The sequence below is a fragment of the Chelonoidis abingdonii genome, chromosome 10, assembly GCF_003597395.2.
Source record: "Chelonoidis abingdonii isolate Lonesome George chromosome 10, CheloAbing_2.0, whole genome shotgun sequence".
NCBI lineage: Eukaryota > Metazoa > Chordata > Testudines > Testudinidae > Chelonoidis > Chelonoidis abingdonii.
Genome location: NC_133778.1, coordinates 31935389 through 31954410, shown reverse-complemented (window position 1 = coordinate 31954410; position 19022 = coordinate 31935389). Strand labels below are relative to the sequence as shown.

Sequence of the window (19022 nt, the reverse complement as noted above, 5' to 3'; positions counted from 1 at the left end):
GCAACTTGAGACCATTACTCCTTGTTCTGTCATCAGTACCTCTGAGAACAGTCTAGTCCATCCCTCTTTGGAACCCCTTTTCAGGTAGTTGAAAGCAGCAATCAAATCCCCCCTCATTCGCAGTGGGGGAGGTTTAGGCTGGATATTAGGAAAAACTTTTTCACTCAGAGAGTGGTGAAGCACTGGAATGGGTTACCTAGGGAGGTGGTGGAATCTTCTTCCTTAGAGATTTTTAAGGTCAGGCTTGACAAAGCCTTGGCTGGGATGATTCAGTTGGGAATTGGTCCTGCTTTGAGCAGGGGGTTGGACTAGATGACTTCCTGAGGTCCCTTCCAACCCTGATATTCTATGATTCTATGAAGAGCAGTGAAGCCGTGGTAGCGTGGGTTTCAGCACAGGTTGTACAAGCCCACCTAGAACCCTGGGTATTTATCTAGCCCATACTAAGGACCGTGCTGGCATTGCTTCACTGCTGTTGTTACTCATGCTAGCTACATTAAAGCTAGCTTAGGTAGTTCTACACATGCTGCAGTGACAGACATTCAAAATGTTTCTTTTGTCTTGGTGAGAGACACATCACCAAAAAATGCTCAGATTGCCATTCATGCTCCAAAAAACTCTAAATGTAAGAGGAGTTTGCTTAAAACCTTTTCTTTTGTACATATCCATGAGACCTGCTTTGGATCTGGACAAACAAGACCATCCTGGATCTGAACAGTCTTCCTCCAAAAGTGCCCCAATGAGCTCTCCATTGCACTTAGTTCCCTTCTTCCTCAAAGCATTCTTCAGCTGCTCCTGCTCACAAGTTTTCATTCATGAATGAAGGGGAAAGGATTCTGCACCACTTTTCTAAAGAGCGTAAATGCAGATCACTGTCTGAGGGACCAAGAAAGACAAAAAAAAAATATCCCTTCCAGTTGTCTTATATGGAACTGATACAGATGCAAGTTTCTGAGGAAGAGCAACACCAGTGTATCCAGTTACATCTCTTTATCATTGCTGAATGAAGCAGTGGTCCCAGTTCTACCCTCTCCTCCCAGTGACTATGAGACCATTTAATACCTGCTTCACAGGCTGGAAGAAGCACTAGGAAAACCAATGGAGGTAGTATAAGAAAAATCACACAAGTGCTAGACATAGTGCACACCTCTTTGCCAGAAAGCATCCAACCTTCGGCTCTGGGGCCCTCTGTCTGGGATCACACTGCTGCCTTTTTAATTTTTCAAATATCAGAATAGCTAATTTAAGCTGTCATCTTTGTTCCTCCAGATACTTTCTTTTATTTCACTTCTGGTAGCAATGGAAAACTGAAGGAGAATGTTAGGGTGGTAAATACAGTAGATATTCTAGAACTATCAGGTTTAAATCACTATTGTTGGAATGTAGGCACAGGATCCAGGTTAATAAAATAATAGATTTTAAGGCCAGAATGGACCATTATTTATTATTAATCATTATTATTTTATTTTATTAATGTTTGTATTACCATAGGACCTTGGAGCTTTAGTCATGGATCATCATCTAGTCTGATCTCCTGCATAACACAAGCCAAAGAACCTAACCCAATAATTTAAGCATCAAGCCTTTCCTTCTGGTTGAGCCATCGCACAGGTTCATAATTACAAACTGAATTTTTAGTTGGGTTTTGGAGCTAGTTGGTTTTGGCTGGGTATTGGAATTTTAGTTTTTACATCAGATATAGTCCCTGATCTTAACATTCCACCTATCTGCCCCTTCAGGATGAATTTTATTGAATAATACCGGAAGATTTTATTGAATAATGTTGGAAGACAGATATTCCTTCCCTGCAGGATAAGTAGAAATTTAGTGCTCCAGGACTGTAAACTAGAATCTCTCTCTTGGTTACATTTCAGGCTGGAACTTTTTACTATCTACTTCAAACAGAATTGAAGACAGACATATGCTAGCCTGTATACGATTGTTTTAGACCTGCCCGGTGCTACGGTATCCTTTCAATGACTTGATATTGAAGTACTTGTGGCACATACCTTCATAACACATAAAGTAAGGCTAGTCCTGATGGATCCCTGAAGCTATAAAAAGATAGAAGAAAGATGGTAAATTTCCATGAAAAGGTTTAATGGTCTGGAAAGCCATTGTAAAACGAAATTGGAAAAAAGGTCTGTAAAGAAAAATCACCGAGCCTGCTGTTGGGATTTCATCCAGCATTTACTTGAATAGACATCATTTTAAATTCTGAAGTGCTCTCTTCATAACAAACAAATTGACTGTGAAAACTCAGTGGACATATTTACTTTAATTCAAAATACAATTCCTCAGTAGGTCAAATGTATAATAGTCACACTTTGGAGTCATTGATTTGTATTTAAATAACAAAAGGCTTAGGGTTATTTATTTGAAAGGAAAATGGTTTGTAAATTGTAACCAATCAAAGATAAATTTAAAAAGGTGTTAAGAAGAACATATGCACTATGACAGAAAAAAGTCAGATTTTTAATTAAAGAGACTATTATATTGCCATTTTACTTTTATTTTAGAAAAATCTTTTAAAGGTGGAAACAAGTAAAATTAAAAATGATTTTTTCCCAAAGCCTAGAAAAAAAAGAGGAATGTGGAACACTGAGATAAAAATCATATTTCAATAATTAAATATGATTAAAATGTTGCACAGTAGTCACAGGAAGGTGTGAGTTTGATTGATAAGAAGAATGTTCTTCGTAATCATCATGGACTCGGATCCTGCAAACAATTTCATATCTGCTAAGTTGTACACAGGAATAGTCCCATTGACCAGTCATGTGCATAAACTTAAGGACATGCATACTTGTCTGCATTATCAGGGCCCATTTTGTGTTTCCTGGACATCATTTTTCTTTTCTTTTCCCTTTTCTGTCTCTTGTGTTTTATTTTGTCTTGTTCTTGTTATTTAGATTCAATCTGTAACTAATAAAAATATTGGTTTTATGGAACATGCACCTTTTTTTTCTCTCTGAAATTTCATGTGCTGGTATGTGATATGTCCATCAATACTACCTGATAATGTCTATTTAACAAGGACGTAGCTCAACATTCAGCAGAAATGGCCTATGTGAGTTCAAGGGGCCAATTGTAACCCATGGAAGTTTAAAATGTACATCAGAGCTGCCATCCTCTTTAATGAAGTGGACTCTGGTGGGGTAGTAAAGATGAGGCCTATTACTTGGAACAAGATGGAGTACTTGTTGCTGGAACCAGTAGTCTCAGAGGGCTTGTTTTCACTAGGGTGTTTTCCCCTCAAGGTAGTCATTTTTTAAGACTAGTGTGGACACTCCCAAAATGTATTTTTCTGGGCTAAAACCACTTACAGTTTACCTAGATTTTTCCCACAATTTTTTTTTTTTTAGCTCAGAACAAATGTTTGGAGAGTGTCCAGATTAGTTTTTACAAACAACTTAACCACCTCCAGTTAACTGGCAATCAGTTTACTTGAGGTAAAAAAACCTTACATAGACCTACTCTCTGTGGGCTGCAGCCTGTACTGAAGATGACAAAAATTGCACTCTGCTTCATTTTATGCAAACTAAATGCACCCTTTGTGCTCAGTTATAGCATTCAATCCCACCTTCAGCTGGACAAAGTTAGGACATTTTATTAGGGACTAGGAACCAGATTTTCAAAGTTATTTAGGCACCTAGTATGTTGATAGGTGCTTAGTGGAATTTTCAACGGAGCTGAAGCAGGTTATGTGCCTGACTCTTATTGAAATACCACTAGGTGCCTATCATGCTCCTTAGGCACCTGAATATCTTTGTATATCTGGCCTTAGATGCCGACTTGGTCCGAGTGGCTAAAAAAAAGATTGGGAAGACGTAAAAAAAAACATTCCCCTCTTCTGCATCTGTGCAGAGTGTCAAGCAACAATGGTAAGGAATCACACAAAGAGGTACTTTCTCCTAACGCTGAGCCAGGAACATTCTAGGGGATTAATAGTGGTTTCCGTATTCCAGCAGTTAATCTCACTCTTTCTGTTTTACTCCAGAGCATCTGTAGATCCTTCCTCAACCCTATTCAGCATGGACTGTATAAAGCTAGTGCAAGTAAAGTAGAACAGCAGATACATGGTCCCACTTCACTATCCTGTCCACCAACCCACAACAGCCCCAATTTTACTAATAGTAACTATTTTTAAAAAAATTGTGACAGGTAATGTTATATTTATTGATATAGTTCCTGATTTTAAAAAAGATGTTAAAGGACCAGAGCATCGTAAATAATAACTATGGCTGAGCTATATGCACAACTGTTAGCTGTAGTGGTGAAACGTTAATCAGGTTATTTTATAAGATGATCCATTTTAAGGTTTTGCAGATGAAAGTACTGTCAATGAGACAGACAAGACTGGTAACATATTGCCGTCTTATCACCAGCCTGCCAGAAATTTAGTTTAACCTTAATATTATGGACCAAATTCTGCATTGATTCACACTTTATTGGGACTAATTCTGGCCCCAGTTTGAGCTCCATTGACTTCAATGAGATAGAATGGGGTGCAGAAGTTGACCCTACATTTTTAATTTTCCATGATCAAGCTTCACTCAGGAATTTGCCCTTCCAGAATGACAGCATGGCACTAGTACATGGCTCATTGATACGATGTTTTAAAAACTGCTTCTAATTTTCCCCCAATAGTTTTTCTTTCTACCTGCAGATGAACCCCTGTATAAATATCTATTTGGAGCTTTAATACTGTTTATTAATATCTTAGCAGAGGGAAAAGATTTTAATAGGCGTTGAGTGCTCAATAGCTCTCACTATTGGGCCTATTGTGTTTACTTACAGTATCCTATATAAATGTAGACAAAGTTTTACAAAACACGGTATGGTTCAGTGGGCTCAATTCCCAGATGGCTTAAGTAAAAACAATTCCAATTACTTAAATATTGCATAATCAAGACCTGGTTGGATAAGCCAGCAGGCTTACTATTAGCCCAACTAATCTGACTGGGTATACAGTCTAACATGAATCAAGAGGAGATTATGGAATGGTTTTGCTTTGTGTATTAAATCTCAAAAGCAGGAGCTTACTCATAAATTGAAGCAAATGATGTGCCTGTGTGATACAAGAGTCCTAGGATAGCACACTGATGTGTAGGTCTGCTGCACTGTGGAGATCCTGATGAGTTTTGTAGGTTCCTCTTTATGCTGATATTGGAGGTGCCCAGGCTCAGAGTGATCAGGAATTTCAATGTCCATTGAAGTGGCTATTCTTCTGACTCATAACTGGCTTGACAAACATGGTCTATCCCAGATAGTTTCTGGTTTTACAGTTAAAGTGAGTCACACCTTGGATCTAGTTTTTGGATGGGTCTGGTGCTGAAGAGGCTATGATTATATAACCATATTATTGTCATGGATTGATCATTACCTCTTCCTGTCTACTGTTCTCTAGCTGGGATAAGGAATCTGTTTCAATGGTCTCCTAGAGAAGGCCAATGGAAGTTCCCTTCAAAATGCTATATGGGTATGCATACCTATGTATGTAGGTCACGCAGACTGATTCTTGGTGCTTTCTTAAAAGTGACAGATGTCAATTCTAGTCTGCCCAGTTACAACATCAGAATTTTAAGAACATTTGCCATAGGTATGTGGGAAATAAATAAATGATTTTTTGCCTCCTCCATAGTGTCTGAACACAGAAGAACAGTTCTAGGTGGAGGATAGGTTGGTTAATTTGAACTTCTACCATTTGGAAATTGGGAGAAAAGTGCTACTTTCACATAAAATTGTTCTGATTTGGATGGCACAGTCTGTGTCTGTAGGTACAGGACAAAATCTTGAGGAAGTGGACAAACTGTCTTTTCTGCTTAGATGTCAGCTAGTGATGATTTTCAGGACAATGCCTCTTCACTCGTCCAATGTTCCTGTTGGATAATAAAGTCACGAGATAGTGGGTCCTTTGCTGTTTGAGATTATCAGTGCCTCTCTGTCTTAGAGTAGGATGCCAGATAATGTGAAAAAGTCACTGGGGAGGCCCCATTTAAGAAAATGTCACATGATGTTTGATTTACCAATTACAGACTGTAATTACATTCTCCATTTTATGGGCAAAATCAAGAGTATGATAGCCAAGCAGTTATGGAAATATCTGCAGTCTTCAGGTTTCCTTGATCCTGGTCAGTCTGGTTAAATTTGGGTATGACACTGAAAATAAATAAATAAATAAATAAACATGGTCAGTGATCTTCTTAAAATGTGGAGCTGACCTTGTTAAACATCAATGAATAATGTAATTAATGTATTTAATTGTGAAATTACTTTGCATTGCTCATTGCCTGAGAGATGGGGGAGCTTTAAAAATAATTCATCTTATTATTATAATTAAATAATTATTATAATTTGGATTATGTTAGGTCTGCTTCTTACTTTATTCCCTTAAGTCCATCATATAGATCACTTATGCTTTCTTTCAAATAAATCAGAATATGTGCAGATATTTAGACAAAACCATTAAATTCAAACAGTAATATCAATACAGATAATAAGAATGGCATTACTAAATTTTACATTTTATGCAGTGAATGCTGCTTCTACTCTCTTTCTTCATAAAGAATTAATCTAACAGAAATGAAAGAATTACTGTATTAATTATGCCCACAGGTATTCCAGTTAATTGGCTTTAGACAAAAGCCACTCTACAATTTTTTCCCCTCTCCATTTTCCTTTTCAAAAGAATATTTTAAGCAGTATAACATTCCCTCATGTTAACATACATATTGTATAGAACACACACTTTTCTAAATATAACAGAGATGGAGGGTGAATGACAATTTCATTTTGTGACAACTTTTGAGGTTTCAAATTTTGCTTTAGTCTACATTGGAATGAAAACAAAACATTTCTAATAGTTTTGCAAAACAGAATTGTGTAAAAATGTCCATTATTGGATAAAAAATGTAAGGCTTTTGATTCAGATGACAAGAGAGTCCATCTGGGACTTCAGAAACCTTCCCTTTTGAAAACTTAATTGAAATTTGTTATGTCTACACAAAACATTTTGCTTTGACAAAACAACATATCTTACATTTAGTTGAAAATGTTTCAATCAGCTTGTGAAAGGTTGGATCCCCCTTCTGGAATGCCACCTGATGTACTGGGATTTCACTGAGCCTGCCTGCTCCACTAGCATGGGCTCCCTCTCCCTGTTTTGCTGAATTAGGCACTCTGGCCTCTGGCAGCACCCACCCACAAGTAGGGATACACCAGTTATAGAATCACACAGAGTCTGCAAACAGCTGTCTAGGAGAAGACTCAGCTAGGAAATTGCTTAAGATCTTAAGGATACTGGTAGCCTGTAAGGTGCCACAAGTACTCATGTTCTTTTTTCTGGTAACAAATAGTAATTTCTCACCCTAGATGTTGTTTTAGGCAGGTTTCAGAGTTTCCGTGGCTTAGAGTTCCAGTTATTTCTCTTTACAGACTAGACTTCTGTCTTAGTCTGGACTCAGCCCTTGCCTTTCCCACCACTCAGTTCCTTTGTCTTTTCAGATACTTTCAGCAGTCTTTCTTCTTGGGCAGGAAGACAATGGAGAAGAGTCTTGTTTGCCTTACTTCCCATCCTTAAATAGAATTTACATAAAGCAGGAATCCTTTGTTTCCAGTAGAAAAGTACCAACACTGTCCAAGGCGGTACTTTTTACCAGGTGACATTATCACCTGACCTTGCAGTGTCAAAGAAACCATGAAATCAGGTTTATTTGCAATGTCCACAGGAAGGAGCTCCCAGACGATGGGGATCTACATCTTGGAAGACTCATTGTCTTTTTCCTAATGGCCCATTAAGGCTGATTGCTTACTGTCTGGTGGGCGTTTCCAAGTATAACCAAAGTTGTAATAGTCAATATTCCTAATTCCAGATACAGAAATGATATATGTATACAAATTTGATAATCACATTCAGTAAATCATAACCTTTCCAGTGCTATCTTACATGAGCCATCTTGCATAAAATATAGCTTAGTTATACCATATTCATATCATAAGCATATTTCTATACAGAATATGGAGCATCACATCACACAGCTCTTTACTCACAATCTTATATGGCTAGTTAAGAATTAGCCTTTGCTTACTAGAGGCCTTTATCCTGCAAGATGCTGAGAACAGGGCATCCAACACCTAACAAGAGGTGCTCAGCACTTTCTAGGATCAACATACCAAGTGCACAGAGTACATTTTAGGTGTAGGCACATAATGACACCGCAGGCCTGTTCCTGAAAGGTGCTGAAACCATATTTATTTATCTTCTTGCAGTCTTTGGAGCTGGGCTGGGGGAGAAAGTAGCCTGTAATGTATACCATCACTGTGTACCATTCCAATCTGTGGTAACTGGAGCAATTAGCTTCCTGCCTCCTAAGCTGGTGTCCCACCTGCTCTCTCAATTATCTTGTTTCTTTGGGGATGCTAACAAAGTGAGTCAATTGTCCACTCCTTTAATGCACAGAAAAACACCAGGCTCCTTGCATTTTCCCATCGACTGACCACCTCCAATTCAGCAGCATTAGGTCTCCAAACTTGGCTACTAGACACACTGCAGCACTAGTGTTTACTTCATTCTAAGGCCAAGAGAAATCCCCAAACATACCATGATACCAGAAAATCCAGGCAGAATAGCAGCAAAGCAATCCTGTGCCCAGGTTAGTTACAGTTAGTATGCCAGCTGATCAGGTTTGTTCTTCATGAAAAATGGGAAAGGCTTGCAATAATATTTGCACTGAGACATAAAACCAAAGGTTTTGATCATTTGAGGTGTTTCCAGACTTCTAGAGCTTTTCTTTAAAAGTAGTGATGTTTCACCAGTGTTTTGGCCAGGTTCCATCTCTGGTTATTACATTCTGCCTACTTGGTTCCACTTGCAGTCTCAACTAGGTGTAGTTGCTGTGACAGGTTTGGTCACAGAGACCCCCTTGGGACTGCCACCTGATGTGCTGGAATTACTTCTAAGCCAGTTTGGGACTCCAGAACCCTGCCTTGTTGAGCCAGACATGCTCGCCTGGTGCCACACAGACCCAGGTCTGATCTGTGCTCCCAAAGCTGCAGACTTCAACCACAAACTGCTCAGCAAGTCACCTCTCTCCAGCATCCAGACACCCAGCTCCCAAAGGGATCCAAACCCCAAATAAATCCGTTTTACTCTGTATAAAACTTAAACACAGTAAACTCATAAATTGTCTGCCTTCTATAACACTGATATAGATTCATAGACTCTTGGACTGGAAGGGACCTCAAGAGGTCATCGAGTCCAGTCCCCTGCCCTCATGGCGGGACCAAATACTGTCTAGACAATCCCTGATAGACATTTATCTAACCTACTCTTAAATATCTCCAGAGATGGAGATTTCACAACCTCCCTAGGCAATTTATTCCAGTGTTTAACCATCTTGACTGTTAGGAACTTTTTCCTAATGTCCAACCTAAATCTCCCTTGCTGCAGTTTAAGCCCATTTCTTCTTGTTCTATCTTTAGAGGCTAAGATGCACAAGTTTTCTCTCTCTTCTTACACCCTGTTTAGATACCTTGAAAACTGCTATCATGTCCCCTCGTCAGTCTCCTTCCAAGCTAAACAAACCAATTCTTCAGCCTTCCTTCACAGGTCAGGTTCCTAGACCTTTATCATCTGTTGCTCTTCTCCTGGACCCTCTCCAATTTCTCCACATCTTTCTTGAAAATGTGGTGCCCAGAACTAGACACAATACTCCAGTTGAGGCCTAACCAGCGCAGAGTAGAGTGAGAATGACTCTCGTGTCTGCTCACAACACATCTGTTGGCATGGGCAAATGGCCAGCACTACTATATGGGTCTCTGCTTTCTCTTCTGGGAAGAGGGGAGGTGGTTCGGCTGTTCTTGCCCTGAACTGGGATATTAAACGGCCCACAGTTCCAGCGAGGGGAGTGGAGAGTGAGGGCCCAGGACTGCCCTCTACCTGCCGGGCTCAGCCAGGGGCCCTAGGAGCAAGGCTAAACATGATACGCGTTCTTCCCTGGTCCTCCTCTCCTGCCCTTCAGCTGGTGGGGGCTCCTGCCCCCTCTGCTCAAGCCAGGTGTCCCTACCTGGTCTTGCTCTAGCTCACTGCAGCACTTCGCAACTCTCCTCTGCTTCCCGCCAAACTATCGTCTGCCTCGCCACGCAATCCACTCGGCTCCACCTGCCAAACGGCCTCTGCCCCAACACCCCCTTGTCTGAATGAAGCAGGGTTTTTTTATCAGGTGACTGGGCTTCAGGCTGCTAACGGCTTCTGGATACCTAATTGGCTTCAGGCGTAATACCTGTGCAAACTTCTGCCCCTACAGGAATAAGGCGCCGTCGAAGCCCTCCCTGCCGACCTCTGGCATGCTGTATCACGCATCCCAGAATCATGTATGCTTTTTGCAACAGCATCACACGTGTGCATCAATTTAGCTTGTGGTCACATGACCCTAGATCCGTTCGCCGTACTCCTCCCAGACAGGCTCTTCCATTCTGTATGTGGAACGATGTTCCTTCCAAGTGTACACTTGCATTTGCTTATAAACTCATCCGTTACCTCAGACCTTTCTCCGCATTTGTCGCAGATCATGAATAGACCTTTTTTCCAAAGCAGCTGCGCTCTGCCCCAGTTTGGTACATCGGCAAACTAAATACGACTTGTATGCATGACTAAGTCATGATGAAGATATGAGCAAGCCCGGCTCAAACAGACCCCAAAACCCACCTGTTATACATCTAGCAGAGATTGGGAGACCATATAACTACTCTCTAGTGTGGTTACGCCAGATTAGCCCACGTATAGTATCCCCATCTAAGTTGTATTTGCCTAGTTTATTGATAAGAATATCATGCGAGACCATATCAAATGCCTTACTAAAGTCTAGGTACACCACATCCACCGCTTCTCCCTTATCCACAAGACTCGTTATCCTATCAAAGAAAGCTATCAGATTGGTTTGACACTATTTGTTCTTTCCAAATCCATGCTGGTTATTCCCTATCACCTAATCATCTTCTAAGTGTTTGAAAATGATTTCCTTAATCACTTGCTCCATTATCTTCCCTGGCACAACATAAACAAAAGTGATTTTCTTAAGTATAAAAAGTAGTATATCTGTTCTTATCAGTTTAAATAGTTTCAAGTAATATCAGACAGAACAAAGAATGTTATCAAGCAAAATAAAACAAAACATGCAAGTCTAAGCCTAATACGTTTAAGAAACTGAATCCAGGTAAATCTCACCCTCAGAGGTGTTCCAATAAGCTTCTTTCACAGACTAGACTCCTTTCCCTTGGTACAGACCTCATTAGATCCAGCTCAGCCTCCTTTGTTCTGTTCCGCTTCCTTTTATAGTTTTGGCACAAGGCAGGAATCTTTTGTCTCTCTGGGTCCCCACTGCTCCTTCTAAATGGAAAAGCACAAGGCTTAAGAGGGATTCAAGTACTAGGTGACATGATCACATGTCATTGGAAGACCTCATTCTCCATTCTTTCAGGGCTGGCTGGCACATACCCAGGAAGATTTGTGAGTAATCAGAGCCATTCACAACCAACTGTCCTAGTCAATGGGAGCCATCAAGATTCCAAGTCATCATTAGTGGCTCACACTTTGCATAGTTACAATAGGACTTCAGAGTAATACTTCATATTTCTAGCTTCAGATACAAGAATGACACATTCATACACATAAGATGAACACACTCAGTAGATTATAAGCTTTGTAATGATACCTTACAAGAGACCTTTTGTATAAAGCATATTCCAGTTACATTATATTTACACTCATTAGCATATTTCCATAAAAATATGAAGTGCAATGTCACAGTTGCATCTTTACTTTTGCTATATATTGTTGTGTAGAATTGCGGTGTATTTTTAGACATTCTATAGCATATTTCAATGGTAGTGATCCCTGTATAATGACTGGTATGAGTCTAAGCACTAAGGCTGCATACGAGTTGTGGTGGCGTGGTTACCATGGTGCAAGGAACTGCTATTTCTGTTATGATGCATTGGTTCTGCTGAGTATAATTGCAAAGTAAACTTCATTTCAGTTAGAGTGACCCTGGTTGTCTCACTCTTATGATAAGTAGTACTTTATTCCAGAAGCAGTACCATTGACATCAATGAGGATATTAAAGAAATTAGGTGCTATTCCATGTGAGTAAGAGTAACAGAATCTGGCTCAGTGTTTGCTTTGTAAAGGGCTTTGCGATCCTCAAATGAAGTGTTATAGAAACTAAAAATAGCATCATCATGGTTTGTCACTGTTCCTGTCCTGCATATTCTTTGTACTTGTATGTTTCCCTCTAAACAGACTTATATAACATTCTAGAGCTGTAATACTGTTTTCATTTCACAAATCTCTCCACCCCTTGATTTTGCAGCTCCACCAAGACTGGATGTGAATCCCTTTGGAGACCTCCACCGCAACTCCAGACCAGTTTCTGCAGAGTGTTGCAAGACATTCCATCCCCTCAAAGATTGCCTGTACTGCCCCCACTTCTACTCCAAACTCATCCAAACTAAGCTACTATAGAAGTGATTTGAAATAGAGAGTTTCAAACACGTTAGTAACTGCAGGGCTTCCAGGCAAGGCCCTCATACACTATACATTTATTTCTAAGTATAAAGTAGCACCTTTCATTCCTGGAACTGATAGCTCACTTGGTTTTTATATGAAACTTAATTTTTATAAAACATAAGAATCTAAAAAACATTTTTTTAAATGTGTGATTTCCCCTTCACTCATTAGAAACATTGAGCAATTTAGCTTCCATTCAAGACAAAATTCTGAGCTGATTTTGTTATTCTTTTTGTGACTCTAACCCCATAGTGCTATCTACTCTATCCTAACAGCAAATACTCAATCTGATTTTATTGTAACAAATGAAAGTAGATGATAAAATAGCTATGATTATGCTACTTGTGAATGAATCAGCAATGACTGCCAGCTGCTCTGCCACTTTGAATTATATTGAAATAAGTACCATTTTAAGATGCAACTCTAAAACTGAAGTTACTATGATTGTTACTCCCATTATTTATTAAAAAAAAACACCTCTTCTGAACATTTTAGGAAACTCCATAACATATTGCAGATTTATACAAGCTATTTTAAAAACAGACGTTGTATGACATGCTTTTACAATTGTTAATAAATAAGTATAATAGGGAACATTTTAATTCATTTTTCAGAGGTAAAGTCAACATTAAGTGGTATGATTATAAAATAATTTTTCATAGTGTTTTTTTTCTTATTTTACTCCTTGAAAAAGGAGGTTGTTGGGAGAAACAGATTGATAGAAACTAAAGTTGGTTTAAGAAGCCTCATACTGATACAAATTTCCAAATAATTTACCAGACAAATGTATTCTTTCCTCAGTGTATGGACTTGGAGTAATTAACATTTATACCATTTATTCTGATCTCACAAACAGTGCTACAAATTGGGAGTAATACCACTGAAGTCAATGGAGTTACCCTGATGTCAAACTGATCTGAGATCAGAATCAGACACTGACTATGGTCTTCAAGAACAGGCCATAGTATAGTCAGTGTATCTAGGAAAGAAAACATCAAATAGGGATTTATAGAATTTATTCTCCAATAGTAAATAAGATTGTTTTTAACTCTGTTTCTTTGCAAGATGTTAATATATGAATGACAAGCAGAGCTGTATTTCTTTTTTACTGATGACAAATAACAAATTGAGGGAAAAAATCATTAAACCTCCATCACAGAAAAGATCCTTTAATTTATCTATCTGTGTATATTTTCAGATAGGTCATTCTAATGATGTTTTTTATTATTATTATTATTTTTATTTTGTATCATCATCATTCATTGGAATTGTCCTGTAACCAGAGTAGATTAGTGATTTTTTGTCTTCATGCTTGTTCTGGTTAGGTTCACTATAAGCTGAACATTTTAAGCATTGGTTATTTGACAGAAATTAACATTAACATGACCTTAGGCATGATAAATATTTGGCCTTTTTGGACAGAACTTTAAACAAATTGCTTCTCTAGACTGGCATCTGTCTGATACCCTAAGACTAGCCTTCAGTTGTGCAGCAAATTGGAATGTGCACAACTGTGTGCCTCTCACTGAAAATATGTGCAGTGTGACCTGGTAAATATGTGCAGAAATTTAGTTATAGCAGTATCAATGTTGACAAATATGATTAAAATAAAGAGCACAAATCCAATTTCTAGCATCAGAAGGACAACTAAAGTTCTGCTGTTTTTTTGTTTTTTTCAGGATTATGCTGAAAAGGAGAACACAATAGCAAAAGCCCTGGAAGACCTTAAGGCCAACTTCTACTGTGAACTCTGTGACAAACAGTACTACAAACACCAGGAGTTTGACAATCACATTAACTCATATGACCATGCTCACAAACAGGTAAGACGAATCTGCTAGCTATGTAGCCATTCCAGGTGGCATTTTCAAAGCCACCTATGGGATTTGGACACCCAGGATGATCTGCTGGCCCTGCAGAAGCCAATGGGAGTTTGGCCATTTACTTCAGTAGGCAGGATTTCACCACCAATTTTCATTAAAATTAGTGAGGAACTGGGTGTCCAAATCCCTGAGGTGACTGAAAATCACAGGCTTCAACTATGTCCATAGTTAGCAATCCCTAGAACTGAGAATTGAAATGTGCAGTTTGCTTAGAAATAAATCTTAAAAGATGTTTTGACAAGGGAACCTCCAAGATCACCTGACTGAGAGAAAATGCCAGTTCTATGGGAACTGTGAGCATTCTAAAAGTGAATGGAAGCAGGCAATGATAAACGTACTCAGGAAAAACATGAACGTAAAAGTCAATGGTTCTCAGTTTCTCAGTAGTTTGGCATATAAATAAATATTGTAGTCTATTAGTTAAATGTGCCCTGGGAAACAGTTTTTACCACAGATGCAGATAGGAAATTCTCATCACAGTTGATTCTACAGGATGGGAGAACTTATTGCTAAGTTTTCTTTTACTGCCAATTACATTTCTCAAAAGAATTCTAATTGTTTTTTTTAATGGATCAATGATAAAAATATAAAGAAGAAGAATACACAGGTTTTTTTACTCACAGCTAGCTATGAGTTAAGTGTAAACTCTGAAATGCACATTTTCAATACTAACCTTCTCTAAAATACTGCATGCCACTATGATTATTTATGTTGCTACAGGGAATACTGAGTTCATAGTAAGAAGCAAGGCAGTGGAATCACTGGACCATAGGAACTGTGTTACAGGATAGGACCATTAGTCTATCTAATTCAGTATCCTGTCTCCGACAGTGATCAGAACTGTATGCATCAGAGTAAGGTGTAAAAAATATTTTAGATATCATTTCCTTATTCATAGTTTCAGTTGGATAGTTTTATTTGATGACTTTGATTCCTTGAGCTAGAAAGTGCATAAAGAGTGAAGTGTAGGTATCACTACACCAAACATAGTGCTGAGTCTCCTATGTTCCTTGCAAGTTTACAAAACATTATCTCTGTTGTACTTTCACGGACCTCTCTGTGCCACTTGCACCATCATCTAACACCACCACATTCTCCAGAATGAAGGTTGCCCTGCCTTTTTTTCCCTCCAAAGCATCTTCCTGGGACACATCATTTCTCTCTCTCTCATCACTAGCAGAGGAAACATTACATATTTAATTAGGTAGTACACAAATTACTCTATCAGCCCTTAAATGGTTTATAATTAGAGTTTATGTAGAAGCATACAGAGATCCAGCATCTTTTTCACAAAAGCCTCCTGTTAAAGGCAGGAGAGAAAGATACTTTAAATGAGAAACTAATTTTGTTTTTTGTAACACCATGCTGTAGTCATTTGTTGGCAGAGTTTCAAAAACTGGGCTACAATTAACTGTTCTGCATTTTTATTTGTGCAACTCAGATGTGCAGAATACCTGGCAACTCATAAAAATGATGGTGGATGTACGAAAATAACTGTAGAAGCTTTGGCTATGTGCAATGAATTTCTCTTTTGGAATTTAGCGTCGACCACTTAAATCCCGTGTATATTCTTTCATTATGAGGAACATTAATCAAGCCATTACAGTAGAACAATATATAGTATTAGAAGTAAGCTATCCAGGGGTGATTTCTTAAATAAAAAGCAAATTTATAAAAAGAAAATGGGTTAAATCTCCTGTGAACTTTAGATAAGACACAAAAAATAATGAATATCGATCTTCCTCTAAGGGCAGGATTTTCTGATTCTTTCCTTCATAGGATTTATGCCTTCACTGGCCTCTGCCAGACAGGATTCTAAGGTGGATAGAGCATTGAGCCAAACTTTATGGCAGTTTCTGTGTTCCTTTGATACTAAATTTAACTCGTCAGGTTTTTTTAAACAGTTTTCATAAAATGAGCTGATCCTAACTTCACGGAAAAAGCAAGACTGAGACTCAATTGGAAGTGTCACTGACACCATATTGAGTTCTCTGTCCCCAACAGGGACAGAACAAGTCAACTCAGCAGCACTCTCAGCCTCTGCCAAATTTTTAAAGCAAAGAGGACTCACCAAAGACTGCAGCATTTAGTCTTTTCTCTATTGGTTATAGATGGGATGAGAAAACAGTGTTTTGGATCCTAGAGGTCAGGAGTGATGCCGAATAAAGACTAGTGTTCAATGGTTAATACTTTTATGTATTTATCTGTAATGCAGTGGTGTTCAAAATGTGCTAGGCACTATACCTATATATGGGAAGCAAGGCCAGTGCAACCATTTAGGCGACCTAGGCGGTCGCCTAGGGTGCTGGTATTTGGGGTCACCATTTTCTTCAGAAGCAACCACGGCAGCCGGATCTTCGGCTGCCCCGGTTGCCGCCAGCATTTGGGGGGAGGGAGCTGGGGCAGGGGAACACGGGGAGGGCCTCCTGCAGCAAGGAAGGGAGGGGCGGCATGCAAGGGAACTCCCCGCCCCAGCTCACAGCTGCCCCACCTCCTCCCTGAGCATGCTGTGGCCGCTTCACTTCTCTCGCCTCCCAGGCTTGTGGCATCAATCAGCTTAGGCACTGCAAGCCTGGGAGGCAGGAGAAGTGAAGCAGCGATGCCATGCTCGGGGTGCTCATGCTCATGCGCGGAGCAGGGGTGAGCTGGGGCGGAGGTGGGTGCCTCAGGGCGGATGGTGGAGAGATGCCTCAAGGGGGGTGCCTCAGGGCAGAGGGGGGGAGCTGCCGTGCAGTGGGGCACCTCAGGGTGGGGGCATGGGGGGGAAGAGTGCAAGATGGAAGTTTTGCCTAGGGCGTGAAACATCCTTGCACCGGCCCTGATGGGAAGGCATAGCCCTCATGAAATTTCAGCCTAAAAGGGGTAGGATATTTTGTAATGCCAGCTGATCATATGAGATTTCAATCTGCATCCAAATAACAACCAGAAGCTAGTCCCCTTCACATTTTAGATCAACTGTGAATACAATACCTTACTCTTAGGGATTCAGATGCAAATTTGCAGTCTGAGTCCATCTGTAGAACAAAGTGTGTCCAAACAAAGTGATAATTCTCTGTACTAACCCTGGCAAATTAGGATATTGTTCCTGAAATAATAGTAATAAAGAATATTTATCCTTACGTTGTGATTTTCATCTGTTGATGTCAAATTGTCTTAGAAAGTTGGGTAAGCATCACAATCGCCTTGATGTCAGAAGTTGTGCATGCTCAACACCGCTGAAATTCAGACCATTTATACAGCTGCCTAAATAGAGCATTGCTAACTTGGGAATCTGCTGTGTCAGGCATCAATATGGTGAATTTTCTGATTTTTTCCCCCAGGTTTTTGAAAGAGACAAGGTTCTTTTTGGATTTTTTTAATCAAGTACATTCTGCCTGTCAGTGCCCTCTTCAGGCATACCTGGTGAATGTCACTGACTTTACCCCCCACAATCTTCCATCTTAATGCTAAGAGTCAGAGATTTTTTTTGCCCCTGGATTTATTTTTGTCACCATCTCCCCTCTACCTTCCTTTCTATCTGTCAAGGATAGAAAAATCTGGGGAGAATGTTGATACAGCCTGGGAATTCTCCTTCTCTAACAGTAGAGTCTTAGCTGTGCTAGTGCTTCAGCAGGTGAATTAAGCCTAACTGGAAAATTCAAGAACTCTCATACCTGTGTTCAGCTCTATGCTCTGCCAGGCAGGTCTTTCCCCCCTCAGCTTCCATGATGTCATTTTTGGTGGCTTCCACTCAGCAGGCACCTAATAGTCATTTCATCAGGCCAGTTATCTAACTATTCTCTCATTGGCTTTCCCATAAGACAAAGTTTCTGGACTTTGTTGTGTTCATCATCCATACAGAGAAGTTAGATAAAAACATAAATACTCCTGGTGAAAGGTTGCTACGTAACACAACTTTATTTCTCAGTCTTCAGAATAACACACAAGAACCCAAAACAGACATAAAGCAGTCTGTTCCCTAAAAACGGAGAGGCACAACTCACCCCACCTTATTCTAAACGGCTGCAGAACTGACTCAGCTGACCCAGATCACATGGCTTCCTTCAGAGACCTCTATCCTGCAAGCTGGACCCGGAAATCTCTCACATGTAAAGATGTAGCTTGTCATTTTTTAAAACCAGTTTCCAATATACCACAGACTGCAGAGCAGCTATCCATAATCCCAGTGCCATCAAGATCTAATGCTATCTGGATGATCTGCTGGTGATAGCACGATGATGCTACAAAGTGACAGCTCACCAAACCATCAAATTCCTAGGGTCTGGTGGTCTCATGGTGACCCATCAGGAGATTGCCTTTATCCCATCTCAGGAACTGCTGCAGTTGGACATTACTGAAAAAGGATGTTCTTTAAGACTTGCTATTTTCCAGCAGTTTATAACCTGATGGAGCAGCAGAATAGAGAATAATGAAACTATCTATCTATCTGTAATTTTGTCCTCTTTGAATGGGAGCCTTAGTGCTTTGTCAAGACCTGCCCTGATTTCTTGTGTTTGACAAGTCTGAATATCCGGCTTCATGATCATGGTAAGGGATCTTTCTCTTCAGGTGAGAAAGGGAGAGACATCAGA

The 19022-nt window shown here is 39.7% G+C and overlaps 1 protein-coding gene across 1 annotated transcript in view; it reads left to right on the top strand.

Annotated features, from left to right (window-relative positions):
• Nucleotides 1-19022, top strand: part of ZNF804A (zinc finger protein 804A) — a 251711-nt gene that overhangs the window by 175536 nt on the left and 57153 nt on the right. Inside the window, exon 2 of the mRNA XM_032768211.2 lies at nt 14248-14391. Coding sequence (XP_032624102.1) covers nt 14248-14391 — 144 coding nt within the window. The remainder of the gene's footprint in view (nt 1-14247; nt 14392-19022) is intronic.